This window comes from Oncorhynchus gorbuscha, linkage group LG02 (assembly GCF_021184085.1).
Source record: "Oncorhynchus gorbuscha isolate QuinsamMale2020 ecotype Even-year linkage group LG02, OgorEven_v1.0, whole genome shotgun sequence".
NCBI classification, from domain to species: Eukaryota; Metazoa; Chordata; class Actinopteri; order Salmoniformes; family Salmonidae; genus Oncorhynchus; species Oncorhynchus gorbuscha.
The window spans coordinates 735,565-753,751 of NC_060174.1; the positions used below are offsets into that span (position 1 = coordinate 735,565).

The window sequence follows — 18,187 nt, forward strand, 5'->3', positions numbered from 1 at the left end:
CCCATGTGTTCCAGCTCAGCGTTGAGTGCCTGCAGCCAGTAGAGGTCCATGTTATCCAGGTCATAAGAGCACATGGCCTCAGCCAGCTCCTTGATGTTAACGTAACCCGTCTCTGTAGAGGCCTGGCTCCAACACTGGATATACCTCTTCTGTAGGGTGAACAACACCTCCTTAGGCTTCTCCTCTATGTTCCTACAGACAGACGCACACAGACACAATGAGAGGCTAGCAGTGGCTATTACTCAGAGAAATCAGCATCCTGAGGTACAGAGACTAGTGGAGGCGTGATTACCTGATGGAGGGCTGTGGGATGGTTTCAGGGAAGGCCGGCACCTGCACCCCCTTCTCCCACTCCTGTCTCCAGGTGTCCCCCAGCAGGTAATAGTCTTCAGGGGAGACATGGTGAGAGTCTGGCAGCTTCATGGCACTAATCAGGTCTTTCCTGAACACCTAGAGAGGAGGAGCAAATACACACATTACATTGTCTGTGTCCCAATTGATAACCTATTCCCTACATAGTCCACTACTAGCCCTGTGGGGAATAGGGTGCCATTTGGGACAAGACACTCAGGAAGCTGACGTGAGGTGTGCAGGACAGGAACGGCAGCATGGCGTACCTCTGCTGGTTTCTTGGGCACGGAGGCAGGGGTTCCAGGTTTACTTCCATACTTGTTAGAGGAGCAGAAGGAGGTGGAAGGACCTGGGGAGTAGGAGGTAGAGAGGGAGGGAGGGAAGGGGGGGTGTAGGAGGGTTAGAGAGGTAGAGGGAGGGAGGAGGGGCAGATAGAGATAGAGGGATGGGGGTAGAGAGAGGTAGAGGGAGGGAGGAGGGGCAGATAGAGGGATGGGGTAGAGAGAGGTAGAGGGAGGGAGGAGGGGCAGATAGAGGGATGGGGGTAGAGAGAGGTAGAGGGAGGGGCAGATAGAGGGATGGGGTAGAGAGAGGTAGAGGGAGGGAGGAGGGGCAGATAGAGGGATGGGGGTAGAGAGAGGTAGAGGGAGGGAGGAGGGGCAGATAGAGGGATGGGGGTAGAGAGAGGTAGAGGGAGGGAGGAGGGGCAGATAGAGGGATGGGGGTAGAGAGAGGTAGAGGGAGGGAGGAGGGGCAGATAGAGGGATGGGGGTAGAGAGAGGTAGAGGGAGGGAGGAGGGGCAGATAGAGGGATGGGGGTAGAGAGAGGTAGAGGGAGGGAGGAGGGGCAGATAGAGATAGAGGGATGGGGGTAGAGAGAGGTAGAGGGAGGGAGGAGGGGCAGATAGAGAGAGGGATGGGGGCAGATAGAGAGAGGGATAGGGGCAGATAGAGGGATGGGGGCAGATAGAGAGAGGGATGGGGGTAGAGAGAGGTAGAGGGAGGGAGGAGGGGCAGATAGAGGGATGGGGGCAGATAGAGATAGAGGGATGGGGGCAGATAGAGGGATGGGGGCAGAGAGAGATAGAGGGATGGGGGCAGATAGAGATAGAGGGATGGGGGCAGATAGAGATAGAGGGATGGGGGCAGATAGAGATAGAGGGATGGGGGCAGATAGAGATAGAGGGATGGGGGCAGATAGAGATAGAGGGATGGGGGCAGATAGAGATAGAGGGATGGGGGCAGATAGAGATATGGGGGTAGAGAGAGGTAGAGGGAGGGAGGAGGGGCAGATAGAGGGATGGGGGCAGATAGAGGGATGGGGGCAGATAGAGATAGAGGGATGGGGGCAGATAGAGATAGAGGGATGGGGGTAGAGAGAGGTAGAGGGAGGGAGGAGGGGCAGATAGAGGGATGGGGGTAGAGAGAGGTAGAGGGAGGGAGGAGGGGCAGATAGAGATAGAGGGATGGGGGTAGAGAGAGGTAGAGGGATGGGGGCAGATAGAGATAGAGGGATGGGGGTAGAGAGAGGGATGGGGTAGAGAGGGATGGGGGTAGAGAGAGGTAGAGGGAGGGAGGAGGGGCAGGTAGAGGGATGGGGCAGATAGAGGGATGGGGGTAGATAGAGGGATGGGGGTAGATAGAGGGATGGGGGTAGAGAGAGGTAGAGGGAGGGAGGAGGGGCAGATAGAGGGATGGGGTAGAGAGAGGTAGAGGGATGGGGGCAGATAGAGGGATGGGGGTAGAGAGAGGGATGGGGGTAGAGAGAGGGATGGGGGTAGAGAGAGGGATGGGGGTAGAGAGAGGTAGAGGGATGGGGGTAGATAGAGGGATGGGGGTAGAGAGAGGGATGGGGGTAGAGAGAGGGATGGGGGTAGAGAGAGGTAGAGGGATGGGGGTAGAGAGAGGTAGAGGGATGGGGGTAGAGAGAGGTAGAGGGATGGGGGTAGAGAGAGGTAGAGGGATGGGGGTAGAGAGAGGTAGAGGGATGGGGGTAGAGAGAGGTAGAGGGATGGGGGTAGAGAGAGGTAGAGGGATGGGGGTAGAGAGAGGTAGAGGGATGGGGGTAGAGAGAGGTAGAGGGATGGGGGTAGAGAGAGGTAGAGGGATGGGGGTAGAGAGAGGTAGAGGGATGGGGGTAGAGAGAGGTTTAAGGCATTTCTTCCCATCTGGAACAGTTCATACAATTATGACATTGTGATGTTTTTATTCAATTTGGTCTTCGGCAAAGTTTTCCCCCCAGCCTGTATTCAAAGTCTACACCACTTCGTGATTGGTTAACAGGAGGGACTCTCCAATGAAGTGTGTGGTCCTTCAACGAGACACTAATCGTTTCCACTTGAGAAATACTGAACCAAACATCTGATGACTAAGAGCTGCTCGGCAACAACTTCAAAATGAATGACAGATTTATTGAGATAATTTAGATTAATTCAGATTATTTTGAGAATTTGTATACTGGATACGGCGTCCCCAGATGGACAAATAGTACTATTGCAGTTTAAAATAATTTTTCAAGCGAAGGTCTTTTAAGGGAGTATGTGACTGGTTCAGTTCACTCCGAACTCGGCGACATAAAGTACGCGGAAGGCTTTAGCGAGAGGAAGAGGGGGGTAGAGCGGTTCATTTAAAGCCTTTCTCTGTTTACAGACAGCATGTTATCCTCAATGACTGTCGTGGGTTTCATCATGTCATGACGTAAAGACAGTTGGAACTCACTCTCATTGTCAGAACTGTCACTGCTGCTTGAAGACCTGAGCCGTTTCATCCTGACGGATCCTACAGGGAGAAGAGGAGACAGCAGAGGCAGAAGACATGACAGAGCTAAGAGCCACAATAGCTTGCAGAATGGGGCCTTTGTACTAGTGTCAACTTAGAAACATTCAGGGGAGCATTAGGCCTCCATCAGATCCGCAGCGTAAAATTCTGCAGTCAAACTTGTATTCCAACATAATGGATATGTGCAACAAAAATTCAACATTCACCTTCTGATTCTATTTCTGTCAAGTCTAGACATACAGTTTGATGCATAGGTCATAGGTTGGATTTACGCAACGTTGGCACCACACAGAACATACTGCAACTGCTCTGCAAGGCACACGCTGCAGGGCACACGCTGCAGGGCACACGCTGTAGGGCACACGCTACAGGGCACACGCTGCAGGGCACACGCTGCAGGGCACACGCTGCAGGGCACACGCTGCAGGGCACACGCTGCAGGGCACACGCTGCAGGGCACACGCTGCAGGGCACACGCTGCAGGACACACGCTGCAGGACACACGCTGCAGGACACACGCTGCAGGACACACGCTGCAGGACACACGCTGCACGACACACGCTGCACGACACACGCTGCACGACACACGCTGCACGACACACGCTGCACGACACACGCTGCAAGGCACACGCTGCAGGACACACGCTGCAGGACACACGCTGCAGGACACACAACATTCCATTGTAAATGTATTTACTTCCGGTGTACCAAAATGCAGTGACTCTCTGTCGGTGTCGAGGCGTTTGTCTACATAACGTATGTCTGCATTAGATACAGTCCCTTCAGAAAGTTGTCACACCCCTCGACTTTGAACACATTCTGTTGTTACAAGGTGGAATTAAAATGGATTTAAATTTGTAATTTTTCGTAATTTCTTTGTCAAAGTGGAAGAAAAATTCTAAAATATTAAAAATAAAAAAAACTAATATATCTTGATTAGGGAAGTATTCAACCGAGTCACCATGTTGGAATCACCTTTGGCAGTGATACATCATCATTAAGAGCTTTGCACACCTGGATTGTACAATATTTGCACATTATTCGTTACATTCCTCAAGCCATAGATTCTCAAGCCAACTAACTAGGCCACTCAGGAACATTCAATGTCCAAAGTGCAATTAATAACTCTGTCATCATGAAGTGCTTTGAGAGACTAGTCAAGGATCATATCACCTCCACCTTACCTGAAACCCACTTCAATTTGCTTACCGCCCCAATAGATCCACAGACGACGCAATTGCCATCACACTGCACAGTGCTCTGTCCCATTCGACATGAGGCACATCTATGTAACAATGCTTTTCGTTGACTATAGCTCAGCATTCAACACCATAGTACCCTCCAAGCTCATCATTAAGCTTGAGTCCCTGGGTCTGAACCAGCCCTGTGCAACTGGGTCCTGGACTTCCTGACGGGTCGCCCCTAGGTGGTGAAGGAAGGAAACAACACCTCCACTTCGCTGATCCTCAACACTGGGGCCCCACAAGGGTGTGTGCTCAGCCCCCTCCTGTACTCCCTGTTCACCCATGACTGCGTGGCCATGTACGCCTCCAACTCAATCATCAAGTTTGTATACGACAACAGTGGTAGACTTAATTACCAACAACGATGAGACAGCCTACAGGGAGGAGGTGAGGGCAGGAAAATAACCTCTCACTCAACGTCAACAAAACAAAGGAGATAATTGTGGACTTCAGGAAACAGCAGAGGGAACATCCCCCCTATCCACGTCGACGGGACTGCAGTGGAGAAGGTGGAAAACTTCAAGTTCTTCGGCGTACACATCACTGACAAACTGAAATGGTCCACCCACACAGACAGCGTGGTGAAGAAGGCACAACACCGCCTGTTCAACCTCAGAAGAAATTTGGCTTAAAACCTAAAACGCTAACTTTCACAGATGCACAATCGAGAGCATCCTGTCGGGCTGGATCACAGCCTGGTACGGCAACTGCTCCGCCCGCAACCGCAAGGCTCTCCAGAGGGTGGTGCGTTCTGCCAACACATTACCAGGGGCAAACTTCACGCCCTCCTGGACACCTACAGCACCCGATGCCATAGGAAGGTCAAAATATCAATGCCATCAACCACTGCCTGTTCACCCCGCTATCATCCAGAAGGCGAGGTCAGTACAGGTGCATCAAAGCTGGGACCAAGAGACTGAAAAACAGCTTCTATCTCAAGGCCATCAGACTGAAAAACACCTTCTATCTCAAGGACATCAGAGGCAGCTGCCTATAGACATAGATTAAGAATCACTGGCCACATTTATAAATGGATCACTAGCCACTTTAATAATGTTTCCGTATCTTGCATTTCTGATCGCATATGTATAAACTGCACTCCACACTATTCTACAGTATTAGTATCACACTATTTTACAGTACACTATTCCCGCTCAGCCCAGTCAAAACTGTTCGCTGCTCTGGCCCCCCAATGGTGGAACAAACTCCCCCACGACGCCAGGACAGCGGAGTCAATCACCACCTTCCGGAGACACCTGAAACCCCACCTCTTTAAGGAATACCTAGGATAGGATAAGTAATCCCTCTCACCCCCCCCCCCCTTTAAGATTTAGATGCACTATTGTAAAGTGACTGTTCCACTGGATCTCATAAGGTGAATGCACCAATTTGTAAGTCGCTCTGGATAAGAGCGTCTGCTAAATGACTTAAATGTAATGTAATGTAAGATCACGAATATCCTTCCAACGGGACATCAAAAACTGTAGTATCTTATGTTTCACGGAATCGTGGCTGAATGACGACATGGATATTCAGCTAGCGGGATACATGCTGCACCGGCAGGACAGAACAGCACACTCCGGTTAGACGAGGGGGGGGGGCGGTCTGTGCATATTTGTAAACAGCTGGTGCACGAAATCTAAGGAAGTCTCTAGATTTTGCTCGCCTGAAGTAGAGTATATTATGATAAATTGCAGGCCACACTACTTGCCTAGAGAGTTCTCAGCTATACTTTTCGTGGCTGGTTATTTACCACCACAGACAGATGCTGGCACTAAGACCGTACAATAAACATAAGGAAATAAGAAAACAGGAAACCACTCACCCAGAGGCGGCGCTCCTAGTGGCCAGAGACTTTAATGCAGGGAAACTTAAATCAGTTGAACCTATCTATCAACATGTTAAATGTGCAACCAGAGGGAAAACAATTCTAGATCACCTTTACTCCACACACAGAGATGATTACAGAGCTCTCCCTCGCCCTCCATTTGGTAAATCTGACCACAACTCTATCCTCCTGATTCCTGCTTATAAGCAAAAATTAAAGCAGGAAGCACCAGTGACTCGGTCTATAATAAAGTGGTCAGATGAAGCAGATGCTAAGCTACAGAACTGTTTTGCTATCACAGACTGGAACATGTTCCGTGATTCTTCCGATGACATTGAGGAATACATCACATCAGTCAATGGCTTTATCAATAAGTGCATTGAGGACGTCGTCCCCACAGTGACTGTACGTACATACCCCAACCAGAAGCCATGGATTACAGGCAACATTCGGACTGAGCTAAAGGGTAGAGCTGCTGCTTTCAAGGTGCGGGACTCTAACCCGGAAGCTTATAAGAAATCCTGCGATGCCCTCTGACGAACCATCAAACAGGCAAAGCATCAATACAGGGCTAGGATTGAATCATACTACACCGGGTCCAACGTTCATCAGATGTGGCAGGGCTTGCAAACCTTTACAGACTACAAAGGGAAGCACAGCCGCGAGCTGCCCAGTGACACCAGCCTACCAGACAAGCAAAATCACTTCTATGCTCGCGTCGAGGCAAGCAACACTGAAACATGCATGAGAGCATCAGCTGTTCAGGACGACTGTGTGATCACACTCTCCGCAGCCGACGTGAGCAAGACCAAAAACAGGTTAACATTCACAAGGCTGCGGGGCCAGGTGGATTACCAGGATGTGTGCTGACCAACTGGCAGGTGTCTTCACTGACATTTTCAACATGTCCCTGATTGAATCAGTCATACCAACATGTGTCAAGCAGACCACCATAGTCCCTGTGCCCAAAAACAAAGGCAACCTGCCTAAATGACTACAGACCCGTGGCACTCAGGTCCGTAGCCATGAAGGGCTTTGAAAGGTTGGTAATGGCTCACATCAACACCCATTATCCCAGAAACCCTAGACCCACTTCAATTTGTATACCGCCCAAACAGATCCACAGATGATGCAATCTCTATTGCACTACACACTGCCCTTTCCCACCTGGACAAAAGGAACACCTATGTGAGAATGTTGTTCATTGACTACAGCTCAGCGTTCAACACCATAGTGACCTCAAAGCTCATCACTAAGCTTAGGACCCTGGGACTAAACACCTCCCTCTGCAACTGGATCCTGGACTTCCTGACGGGCCGACCCCAGATGGCAAGGGTAGGTAACAACACATCCGCCACGCTGATCCTCAACACGGGGGCCCCTCAGCGGTGCGTGCTCAGTCCCCTCCTGTACTCCATGTTCGCCCACAACTGCATGGCCAGGCATGACTCCAAACCATTATTAAGTTTGCCAATGACACAACAGTGGTAGGCCTGATCACCGACAACGACGAGACAGCCTAAAAGGTAGGAGGTTAGAGACATGGTCGGGTTGTGCCAGAATAACAACCTGTCCCTCAACGTAAGTAACCAAGACTGAGGAGATGATTGTGGACTACAGGAAAAGGAGCACCGAGCACGTCCCCATTCTCATTGACTGGGCTGTAGTGGAGCAGGTTGAGAGCTTCAAGTTCCTTGGTGTCCACATCAACAACAAACTGACATGGTCCAAACACACCAAGACAGTCGTGAAGAGGTCACGACAAATCCTTTCCCCCCTCAGGAAACTAAAAAGATTTGGCATGGGTCCTCAGATCCTTAAAAAGTTCTACAGCTGCAACATGGAGAGCATCCTGACTGGTTGCATCACTGCCTGGTACGGCAACTGCTCGGCCTCCGACCGCAAGGTACTACAGAGGCTAGTGCGTACGGCCCAGTACATCACTGGTGCTAAACTTCCTGCCATCCAGGACCTCTACACCAGGCAGTGTCAGAGGAAGGACGTAAAAATGGTCAAAGACCCAGCCACCCCAGTCATAGACTGTTCCCTCTACTACCGCATATCAAGCAGTACCAAGTGCCAAGTCTAGGACAAAATGGCTTCTCAACAGTTTTTACCCCCAAGCCATAAGACTCCGGAACAGGTAATCAAATGGATACCTGGACTATTTGCATTGTGTGCCCCCCCCCCTACCCCCCTCTTACGCTGCTGTTATTCTCTGTTTATCATATATGCACAGTCACTAACTATACATTCATGTACATACTTCCTGAATTGTCCCGACCAACCAGCGTTCCCGCACATTGGCTAACTGGGCTATCTGCATTGTGTCCCACCACCCACCTACCCCCCCTTTTACACTACTGCTACTCTCTGTTCATCATATATGCACAGTCACTTTAACCATATCTACATGTACATACTACCTCAATCAGCCTGTCTGTATATAGCCTAGCTACTCTTTTTTTCAAATGTCTTTTTACTGTTTTATTTCTTTACTTTACACACACACACTTTCGCCACACTATTGGTTAGAGCCTGTAAGTAAGCATTTCACTGTAAGGTCTACTACACCTGTTGGTTAGAGCCTGTAAGTAAGCATTTCACTGTAAGGTCTACTGTTGTATTCAGCATTTCACTGTAAGGTCTACTACACCTGTTGTATTCAGCATTTCACTGTGAGGTCTACTACACCTGTTGTATTCAGCATTTCACTGTGAGGTCTACTACACCTGTTGTATTCAGCATTTCACTGTAAAGTCTACTACACCGGTTGTATTCAGCATTTCACTGTAAGGTCTACTAAACCTGTTGTATTCAGCATTTCACTGTCAGGTCTACTACACCTGTTGTATTCAGCATTTCACTGTGAGGTCAACTACACCGGTTGTATTCAGCATTTCACTGTAAAGTCTACTACAGCTGTTGTATTCAGCATTTCACTGTGAGGTCTACTACACCTGTTGTATTCAGCATTTCACTGTGAGGTCTACTACACCTGTTGTATTCAGCATTTCACTGTGAGGTCTACTACACCTGTTGTATTCAGCATTTCACTGTGAGGTCTACTACACCTGTTGTATTCAGCATTTCACTGTGAGGTCTACTACACCTGTTGTATTCAGCATTTCACTGTAAAGTCTACTACACCTGTTGTATTCAGCATTTCACTGTAAGGTCTACTAAACCTGTTGTATTCAGCATTTCACTGTCAGGTCTACTACACCTGTTGTATTCAGCATTTCACTGTAAAGTCTACTACACGTGTTGTATTCAGCATTTCACTGTAAGGTCTACTACACCTGTTGGTTAGAGCCTGTAAGTAAGCATTTCACTGTAAGGTCTACTACACCTGTTGTATTCAGCATTTCACTGTAAGGTCTACTACACCTGTTGTATTCAGCATTTCACTGTGAGGTCTACTACACCTGTTGTATTCAGCATTTCACTGTGAGGTCTACTACACCTGTTGTATTCAGCATTTCACTGTAAAGTCTACTACACCGGTTGTATTCAGCATTTCACTGTAAGGTCTACTACACCTGTTGTATTCAGCATTTCACTGTGAGGTCTACTACACCTGTTGTATTCAGCATTTCACTGTGAGGTCAACTACACCGGTTGTATTCAGCATTTCACTGTAAAGTCTACTACAGCTGTTGTATTCAGCATTTCACTGTGAGGTCTACTACACCTGTTGTATTCAGCATTTCACTGTGAGGTCTACTACACCTGTTGTATTCAGCATTTCACTGTGAGGTCTACTACACCTGTTGTATTCAGCATTTCACTGTGAGGTCTACTACACCTGTTGTATTCAGCATTTCACTGTGAGGTCTACTACACCTGTTGTATTCAGCATTTCACTGTAAAGTCTACTACACCTGTTGTATTCAGCATTTCACTGTAAGGTCTACTAAACCTGTTGTATTCAGCATTTCACTGTCAGGTCTACTACACCTGTTGTATTCAGCATTTCACTGTGAGGTCTACTACACCTGTTGTATTCAGCATTTCACTGTAAGGTCTACTAAACCTGTTGTATTCAGCATTTCACTGTAAGGTCTACTACACCTGTTGTATTCAGCATTTCACTGTAAGGTCTACTACAGCTGTTGTATTCAGCATTTCACTGTGAGGTCTACACCTGTTGTATTCAGCATTTCACTGTGAGGTCTACTACACCTGTTGTATTCAGTATTTCACTGTAAAGTCTACTACACCTGTTGTATTCAGCATTTCACTGTAAGGTCTACTACACCTGTTGTATTCAGCATTTCACTGTAAAGTCTACTACAGCTGTTGTATTCAGCATTTCACTGTAAGGTCTACTACACCTGTTGTATTCAGCATTTCACTGTAAGGTCTACTACACCTGTTGTATTCAGCATTTCACTGTAAAGTCTACTACACCTGTTGTATTCAGCATTTCACTGTAAGGTCTACTACACCTGTTGTATTCAGCATTTCACTGTAAGGTCTACTACACCTGTTGTATTCAGCATTTCACTGTAAAGTCTACTACAGCTGTTGTATTCAGCATTTCACTGTAAGGTCTACTACACCTGTTGTATTCAGCATTTCACTGTAAAGTCTACTACAGCTGTTGTATTCAGCATTTCACTGTAAGGTCTACTACACCTGTTGTATTCAGCATTTCACTGAGGTCTACTACACCTGTTGTATTCGGCGCACGTGACAAACTTACATTTGATAATTCCACAGTAAAAATGTCTGATGCTGTTGTAAGGTAAGACACAGACAGACGTGTTGTAAGGTAAGACACACAGACAGACGTGTTGTAAGGTAAGACACAGACAGACGTGCTGTAAGGTAAGACACAGACAGACGTGCTGTAAGGTAAGACACAGACAGACGTGCTGTAAGGTAAGACACAGACAGACGTGTTGTAAGGTAAGACACACAGACAGATGTGTTGTAAGGTAAGACACACAGACGGCAGACACACAGACCGCAGACCCACTCCAGGTGGTATCCTGCTCCAACAGCTCCACAGGTGTAGAGGGAGGTGTTCAGTGTACAAGTTCAGCAAACAGAGATTCATGATTACATTAAGAGCATAAACGTTATGTTACACATTCAGTATACTAATTAGGCTACATTATTGGAAAATGATTACATTATACATGCGAAAGTTTACATTATTAGCTACTATTACATGTAGTAACAATATTATTTTTACTCTACATTTCCAATGTTGAACAGTGTGGGCGACCTGCAGTTCCAACGTCATGTGTTTTTTATTTATTAAAAACTACTGGTTTCTTCATCACCCGAAGGATAGCCCACAATTACACAGATTATCGTGTGTAGTGGGGTTATGTGGGTGCTAAATCTTACAGCTTAATTTGTATTTTTTATATCTAAAAACGTGAAATTGTATGTACTATTGGAACTCCCAGTCCGCTCACTCTAGTCGCTGAATTAGATAGAACTACCTCCAACCTCTGTCACTCAATAACATAGTAATGATAATAAAACCATGCATATTGCCTCGTGGTGGCGTTTCCTCTGTGGGTCATATGTGCAACAATAGTCCACCATTACAAAACACACATGTAGACTGGGACAAGATCCTGACGGCCTTGGCGCCAAACTCCAGCCTCGCTGCATGCTGGGGAATTACAGCCCTGTGGCGTCTGTTTGCTATGATAAAAATATCACTTCATTTAGTGGTCGAAGACATTTTTTTCCAAGGACTAAAATGAATTGAGACGTGAACGGGGTTTCAGTATGGATGTGACCGAGCACCACATTCGTCAATTTAGCGACATACGAGGCTGAAGTCCTTGTGTGAGAGGAAGGCAGCAGGCCCCAGTCCGGCGTGTAGACTACATACTGGGCATTGCCTTGCCACACTGAGACACAACACAAGCAGATTGTTCAGCGACCTTACCTTGGGATCCGCGGTAAATTATGCAGCTTATTGCGATACGGTGAATGCTTCCACCAAATTCCTCACATATAAACACGGCACTCTTAGTAAAACTTGTTTTGTTCCTCTATTATTTCTTCTTTCCACACTGGATATTTCCCAGGGCCAGCTGCAATCTCTCCTCACCAACACACAACAGCCCTATTGAATACCACCCAGGATCTGTAGAAGAGAACCAAGATAGACCACAGGCCGTCGTTTCAAACGGGAACGAATGAGTCATAGTGGGCAGAGCCAAGCCCGAGCTAGCGAGATCCTATTGGCGCGTTCTAACCAACATTTGCATATTTCCATTAGGGAACGCCTACTGTGTGTAGTGCGCGTGTGTAATAATTCACCTTTGCACTCCTAAACAATGCATTTTTTTCCCCCCGTAACTTTGACAAAGACTAAAGTCTACATAAAGTAGTCCACTTTGTTCGTGACATATTTTCGTTTTGGAAACAGAAAACTATATTGAGATCAAATGTGTAATCGGTGAGAAAATTAGCAGAATATCGGCCAAAATCCATCTCGTTCCATCTTCTCCCACTGCCGGCCACTAGAGGCTTCCTCGCTTCACGTTTATCCATCCAGTGAAATATATGTCTCATTGTTCTATCTGTGGTACCACCCTATCCAAGTATGGCGACCAGAGAATGGAGAGTGGGTTTGTTGTGGCTGCGTTGTATCCGCCTGCCGACATGAAGCTCCTCTTACTGAATACCACCCAGGATCTGTAGAAGAGAACCAAGATAGACCACAGGCCGTCGTTTCAAATGGGAACTAAATGAGTCATAGTGGGCAGAGCCAAGCACGATGTAGCAAGATCCCATTGGTGCGTTCTAAGCCAATATTTACATATTTCAGTTAGGGAACGCCTACTCTGATGTGCATTCAATTTGCCTTTGCACACCTTCTAAACAACGCATTTATTTTTTAAAGCTTTGACCAAAGGGTAGTCAACCTAAAATTTAGTCCACTCTGTTCGTAACAGATTATAGTTTTGTGATCAGAAAACTCTATTGATATAAAAATGTTTCATCGATGAGAATATTAGCAGAATATCGGCCCAAATGTATGTTGTCCCATATTTGGTAGTGAGTGGAAAACTCCAAGCGGATGCTTCACATTTCTACATCCGGTAAAATATCGAATTATTCTGTCTGTGGTATCACTAACGTGTCGCTAGAGGTAGCTAACTTGGCATTTTTTTTTTCTCTCACGCGATTTTATTTCAAGTAGGATAGCAGCCTACACAAGAAATAACTAATATTGATAACCATCTAGATGTTAACTTGAAACATACAATCTACTACTCAATGGGGAGGGCATGAACGGCAACACTTTCTCTACTGTTTGACAAGCACTACTGTCCGGCAACGGCGGGGGAAGTAGCAACCAAGTAGCCAATATCCGGGTGGCAGTCACAGTAAACACAGGCATGAAGCAACAGTAAATAACAATCGTCAGATATATAAATGCAACATGTGAAGTGTTGGTCCCATGTTTCATTAGCTGAAATAAAAGATCCCAGACATGTTTTATAAGTACAAAAAGTTTATGATCATTCCTCCTCTGCCAAAATAATCCATCCACCTGACAGGTGTGGCATATCAAGAAGCTGATTAAATAGAATGATCGTTACAGAGGTGCAGCTTGTGCTGGGGACAATAAAAGGCCACTCTAAATGTGCAGTTTAGTCCCACAACACAATGCCACAGATGTCTCAAGTTTTGAGGGAGCCTGCAATTGGCATGCTGACTGCAGGAATGTCCACCAGAGCTGTTGCCAGATCATTTTATGTTAATTTCTCTACCATACGCCGTCTCCAATGTAGTTTTAGAGAATTTGGCAGTAGGTCCAACCGGCCTCACAACCGCAGGCCACGTGTATGCCGTTGTTTAGGAGAGCGGTTTTTCCTGATGTCAATGTTGTGAACAGAGTGGTGGGGTTATGGAATGGGCAGGTATAAGCTACAAACACATTTGCATTTTATCGATGGCAATTTGAATGCACAAAAATAGTGACATCCTGAGGCGCATTGTGAGGCCCATTTTTTAACGTACCTGTGACCAACAGATGCATATCTGTATTCCCAGCCGTGTGAAATTACATAGATTAGGGCCTAATTTATTTATTTCAACTGACTTGAGTTTTAAATGAACTGTAACTACGTAAAATCAATTAGATTGTTGCAGTATATAATTATTTGTGTAGAACTAACAGTGAAAAATGTCACAGACTAATCCTCTGGCAGAAAAACAGAGGCTCAATCTCTCGTGGTATAGTAGCTCATTGTACGATAGTTGCATGGTAATAAACTGAAGAGAGAAAAACACCACTCAATCAAAACCATCTAACCTATAGCAGAGCGCTTTGAACACACACTCCTTTCCACACCCACTACTTTCATTTTGTCTCACCCAACTCAGGTCGGCATATTGGGATGCAACTGCCCCTTCTAACTAGCCGTTGGGTCCTAGAGTTCGCCCAGTTTAGGGCTGATCTGGGTTTCCCAACTGGCCCCCGGTGGTGAGTTGGCCCCTCCATTGGACATGACTATAAAAACATCAAATCAGCTCCAAGTGATTTTAATTTTGGAAATATGTTCCAAAGTATTACCACTCATAAGCAAGGTTTGAAATAATTATGTTTTAGTCAAATTATATATCTGTCTGTCAGTTTGCAGTCTAACAATTATGTTCCGGCCCCCTGACCACTCAAGAAAAAACAAAGTATGAATCATTTAAAATTTCTCATATTCAAACAAAGCAGACGACAGCACATTTTTATTTTTTTATTTTATGGATAGCCAGGGGCACAATCCACAGTCAGACAGTTTACAAATGATGCATGTGTTTAGACAATATAACAGTGGTCAGTCACGTGGACATTCAGGAACTGGGCCCACGAGAGAGCACATTAGCAATGACGTTATCAGTCCCCCGGAAGTGCCGCAAAGAAGATAGTATTTTTTACAAGCATTCCATCTCATTATCCTCTGATTAGGACACATGTACCTCAAAAAGGTGAGAGGGTTATGGTCGGACCACAAGAGGTACTACTTCTGTCCCGACATACACCTCAAAGTGTTGTAGCGCCCATATGAGTGCTAGTGCTTCTTTCAGTGACCAAGTAGTTTAACTGATAATGGTTAAACTTTTTGGAAAAGAAACTAGCAGGCCTCTCAACACCCAGACACATCTGCTTGCAGCAAAACTGCACCTGCCCCCACATGACTAGCATCCACCTGCAAGGTAAATGACAAATCCACACGAGGAGCAGCCAGTACCGGAGTTGAGGTAAGAAACCCCTTTGCGTCTTCAAAAGCCTGTTGACAATGAGAAGACCAGACGTAAACAGCCTTAGCTTTCAGCATATCTGTCAAGGGAGCGACCACAGTAGAGAAGTTACTACAACAACTAACCAATCATTCCCAATAAGCGTATCTGTTCTTTTTTAGTAGTTGGTGGTGGAAAAGAATCAATAGCTACCACTTTAGCCCAAACAGGACGCACTTCACCCTGCCCAACCACCTTTCCAAGGTATGTAACGGTCACTTGAGCAAACTCACATTTAGCCAGATTGATCGTGAGGCGACTAGGTGATCGAACAAGGTTTGAATACGGGACAGATGTTCCTCCCATGCATCTCCATATTTCACTACATCGTCCAGATAAACAGCGCACCCGGCCAGACAGGAGACAACCCTGTTCATAAGTCGCTGAAAAGTGGCAGGAGCATTACGCAGGCCGAAACTCATAACCAAATACAGACCAGAGGGTGTAATAAAGGCAGAGATGCCACATGCCCTACTCATCAGTGGCACCTGTCAGTGGCACCTGCCTGCAGCCCTTTAACAGGTCACAAACTTAGCTGCTCCGACCTGATCAACGCAGTCCTCCATCCGAGGAAGAGGAAATTAATCTGGTTTAGTGAATCTGTTTGGTTTACTGACCAAGATTCAGGGAGAAGCCCAACTGGATAAAGAAGGCTCTGCTATCTTACTCTCCAGCATGTACTTGACCTCTGCATCCAGACAACGTAGTTTCTCTGAAGAAACTCTATAGAACCGCTGACGAATGGGGTCAGCATCTCCAAGGTCAATATCATGTTCTATTAAGTTTGTACGCGTACCAGAAAACAAACCTGGAAATCTCTGAATCAGACCAACCGTCTCTTTCCGCCCATCAACAGGTAGGTGAGTGAGAAGACTGTCTAAAATATCCAGTGTCTCTGAATTTTTCAATCTACACTGCAGTATGCAGATCGTCGGGACCAGGAACATCTTTCTCCCCATGCACGGAACTAGCATGGCACGAACCCAGTGGAATAACGGTGTCGGCCAAAAGAACAGGTTTGTTGTCCTCTGTAGACTCCCACTGTTCGGCCTCAGAGGAACGTGCATAGTACTGTTAACACATTTACATGGCACAGCTGGTGTGCTTTCCTCCGTTCTGGAGTGGCAACTAGATAATTTTGCTCAGTGTACTGGCGCACCACCGTATATGGACCTTGAAACTTGGCTTGAACAGGAGAACCAACAATTGGCAGCAGAGCAAGAACCTGGTCACCTGGACTAAAGTGACGAGGCTCAGTTCGCCGATCAGATATGCCCTTCATCCTCTCCTGTGAAGATGATAGCTTCTCTTTAGCCACTTCACCAGCGGTGTACAGGCATCACACATAAGATCGCAGGGACTGAGGGGGCTCAGGAGACTTCCAGTCATCCTGGAGAACAGATAGAAGTCCACACACCCTATGTCCAAACTCAATGTCATTTGGACTGAAACCCATGCTCTCCTGTGAAACCTCCCTAGCGGCTAACAGTAACCAAGGCAACCACTCCTTCCAATCCTTATCCATCTCAGTACAATAAGCTCTCAAATACTTAAGTGTTTGATGGAAACGTTCCAGTGCTCCTTGACTTTGAGCGTGATAGGTGCTAGACAAATTGTGTTTAATATAGAGTTGTTGGAGAACGACCAAACAGATTACAGGTAAAATGACATCCTTGATCACTCTGAATGACCTTAAGGATTCCAAACAGTAAGAGAAACTGAGTCAAAGCTTTTAGCACAGACTTTGTCGTGATAGACCGGAGAAGATAGACAGCAGGAAACCTAGTGGTCTGACACATCACAGTGAACTGGTAACTACTACCCTTTCTAGAACGAGGAGGAGGACCAACAGTCAAATCAGATACTCAAAAGGTTGGCTGGGTATAGGATTAGGAAACAGTGGTACCAGCTTAATAGCTTGATTAGGTTTACCAGTTAATTGACAGGTGTGACAAGTTGATGAACTCAGAAACATCCCTCTTTAACCTAGTCCAAAAGAAATGTTAATCTGCTATTGTAGGGTTTCCTCACACCCATATGTCCAGCAACGTCGTTGTGGGAAGTTGTCAACACCAACTCACAAAGCTTAACTGGTACAACAACCTGACTAATCACCTCCCCAAGAAAACAACTACCATGAGACACCCACTTTCTCATCAGGACATCCTCTTGGAGAAAATAGCCATGGGCGACATCTCCCAACTGTTCCACAGGCACAATTTGGTCCCGCAGCTCTTCTAATGTGGGGTCAGTCCGTTGCGCATTGATTAGATCGGCGCGGGATACAGATAACGAGATAACAGTGAAAACGGTGAGAGACCTTTTTTTTGTGGTATTCTCGTTAGCTGGCGCAGTGACCAGGTTGCCACAGCTCATAAAATGCGTTACTGCACACGCAGAGAAAACCTCTGGGGAACTCTGCGCACTCTAATCAGAAATCCCTACAAATGACAGCTTAGTGGAAACCACTAGAGATGGAAACACGACAGACCATACACGCTCACCTGCCAAGTTATTCCCAAAGATAACATCGATACCCTCAATAGGCAATGAAGAACGCACCCCCACAACAACCTCACCTTTCACCAGTTCAGAATCCAACATCAGTTTACACAATGGAACTGACAGACTGTTCAAACCTATTCCCCTAATTAGAACACTATTCCCCGAATCAGTCTCAGCAGAGAAGGGTAACAGACTCCAACAT

The 18,187-nt window shown here is 46.4% G+C and overlaps 1 protein-coding gene across 1 annotated transcript in view; it reads right to left on the reverse strand.

Moving 5' to 3' along the window:
* The window catches only part of jade3 (jade family PHD finger 3), a 30,425-nt gene extending 17,573 nt beyond the window's left edge, over nt 1–12,852 (reverse strand). Inside the window, exons 1-5 of the mRNA XM_046299480.1 lie at nt 12,119–12,852; nt 3,070–3,129; nt 618–700; nt 293–450; nt 2–192 (exon numbers count right to left, since the gene is read on the reverse strand). Of these exons, the coding sequence (XP_046155436.1) occupies nt 2–192; nt 293–450; nt 618–700; nt 3,070–3,118 (481 nt within the window). The 5' untranslated portion in view covers nt 3,119–3,129; nt 12,119–12,852. The remainder of the gene's footprint in view (nt 1; nt 193–292; nt 451–617; nt 701–3,069; nt 3,130–12,118) is intronic.
* Nucleotides 12,853–18,187: the final 5,335 nt, after the last annotated feature.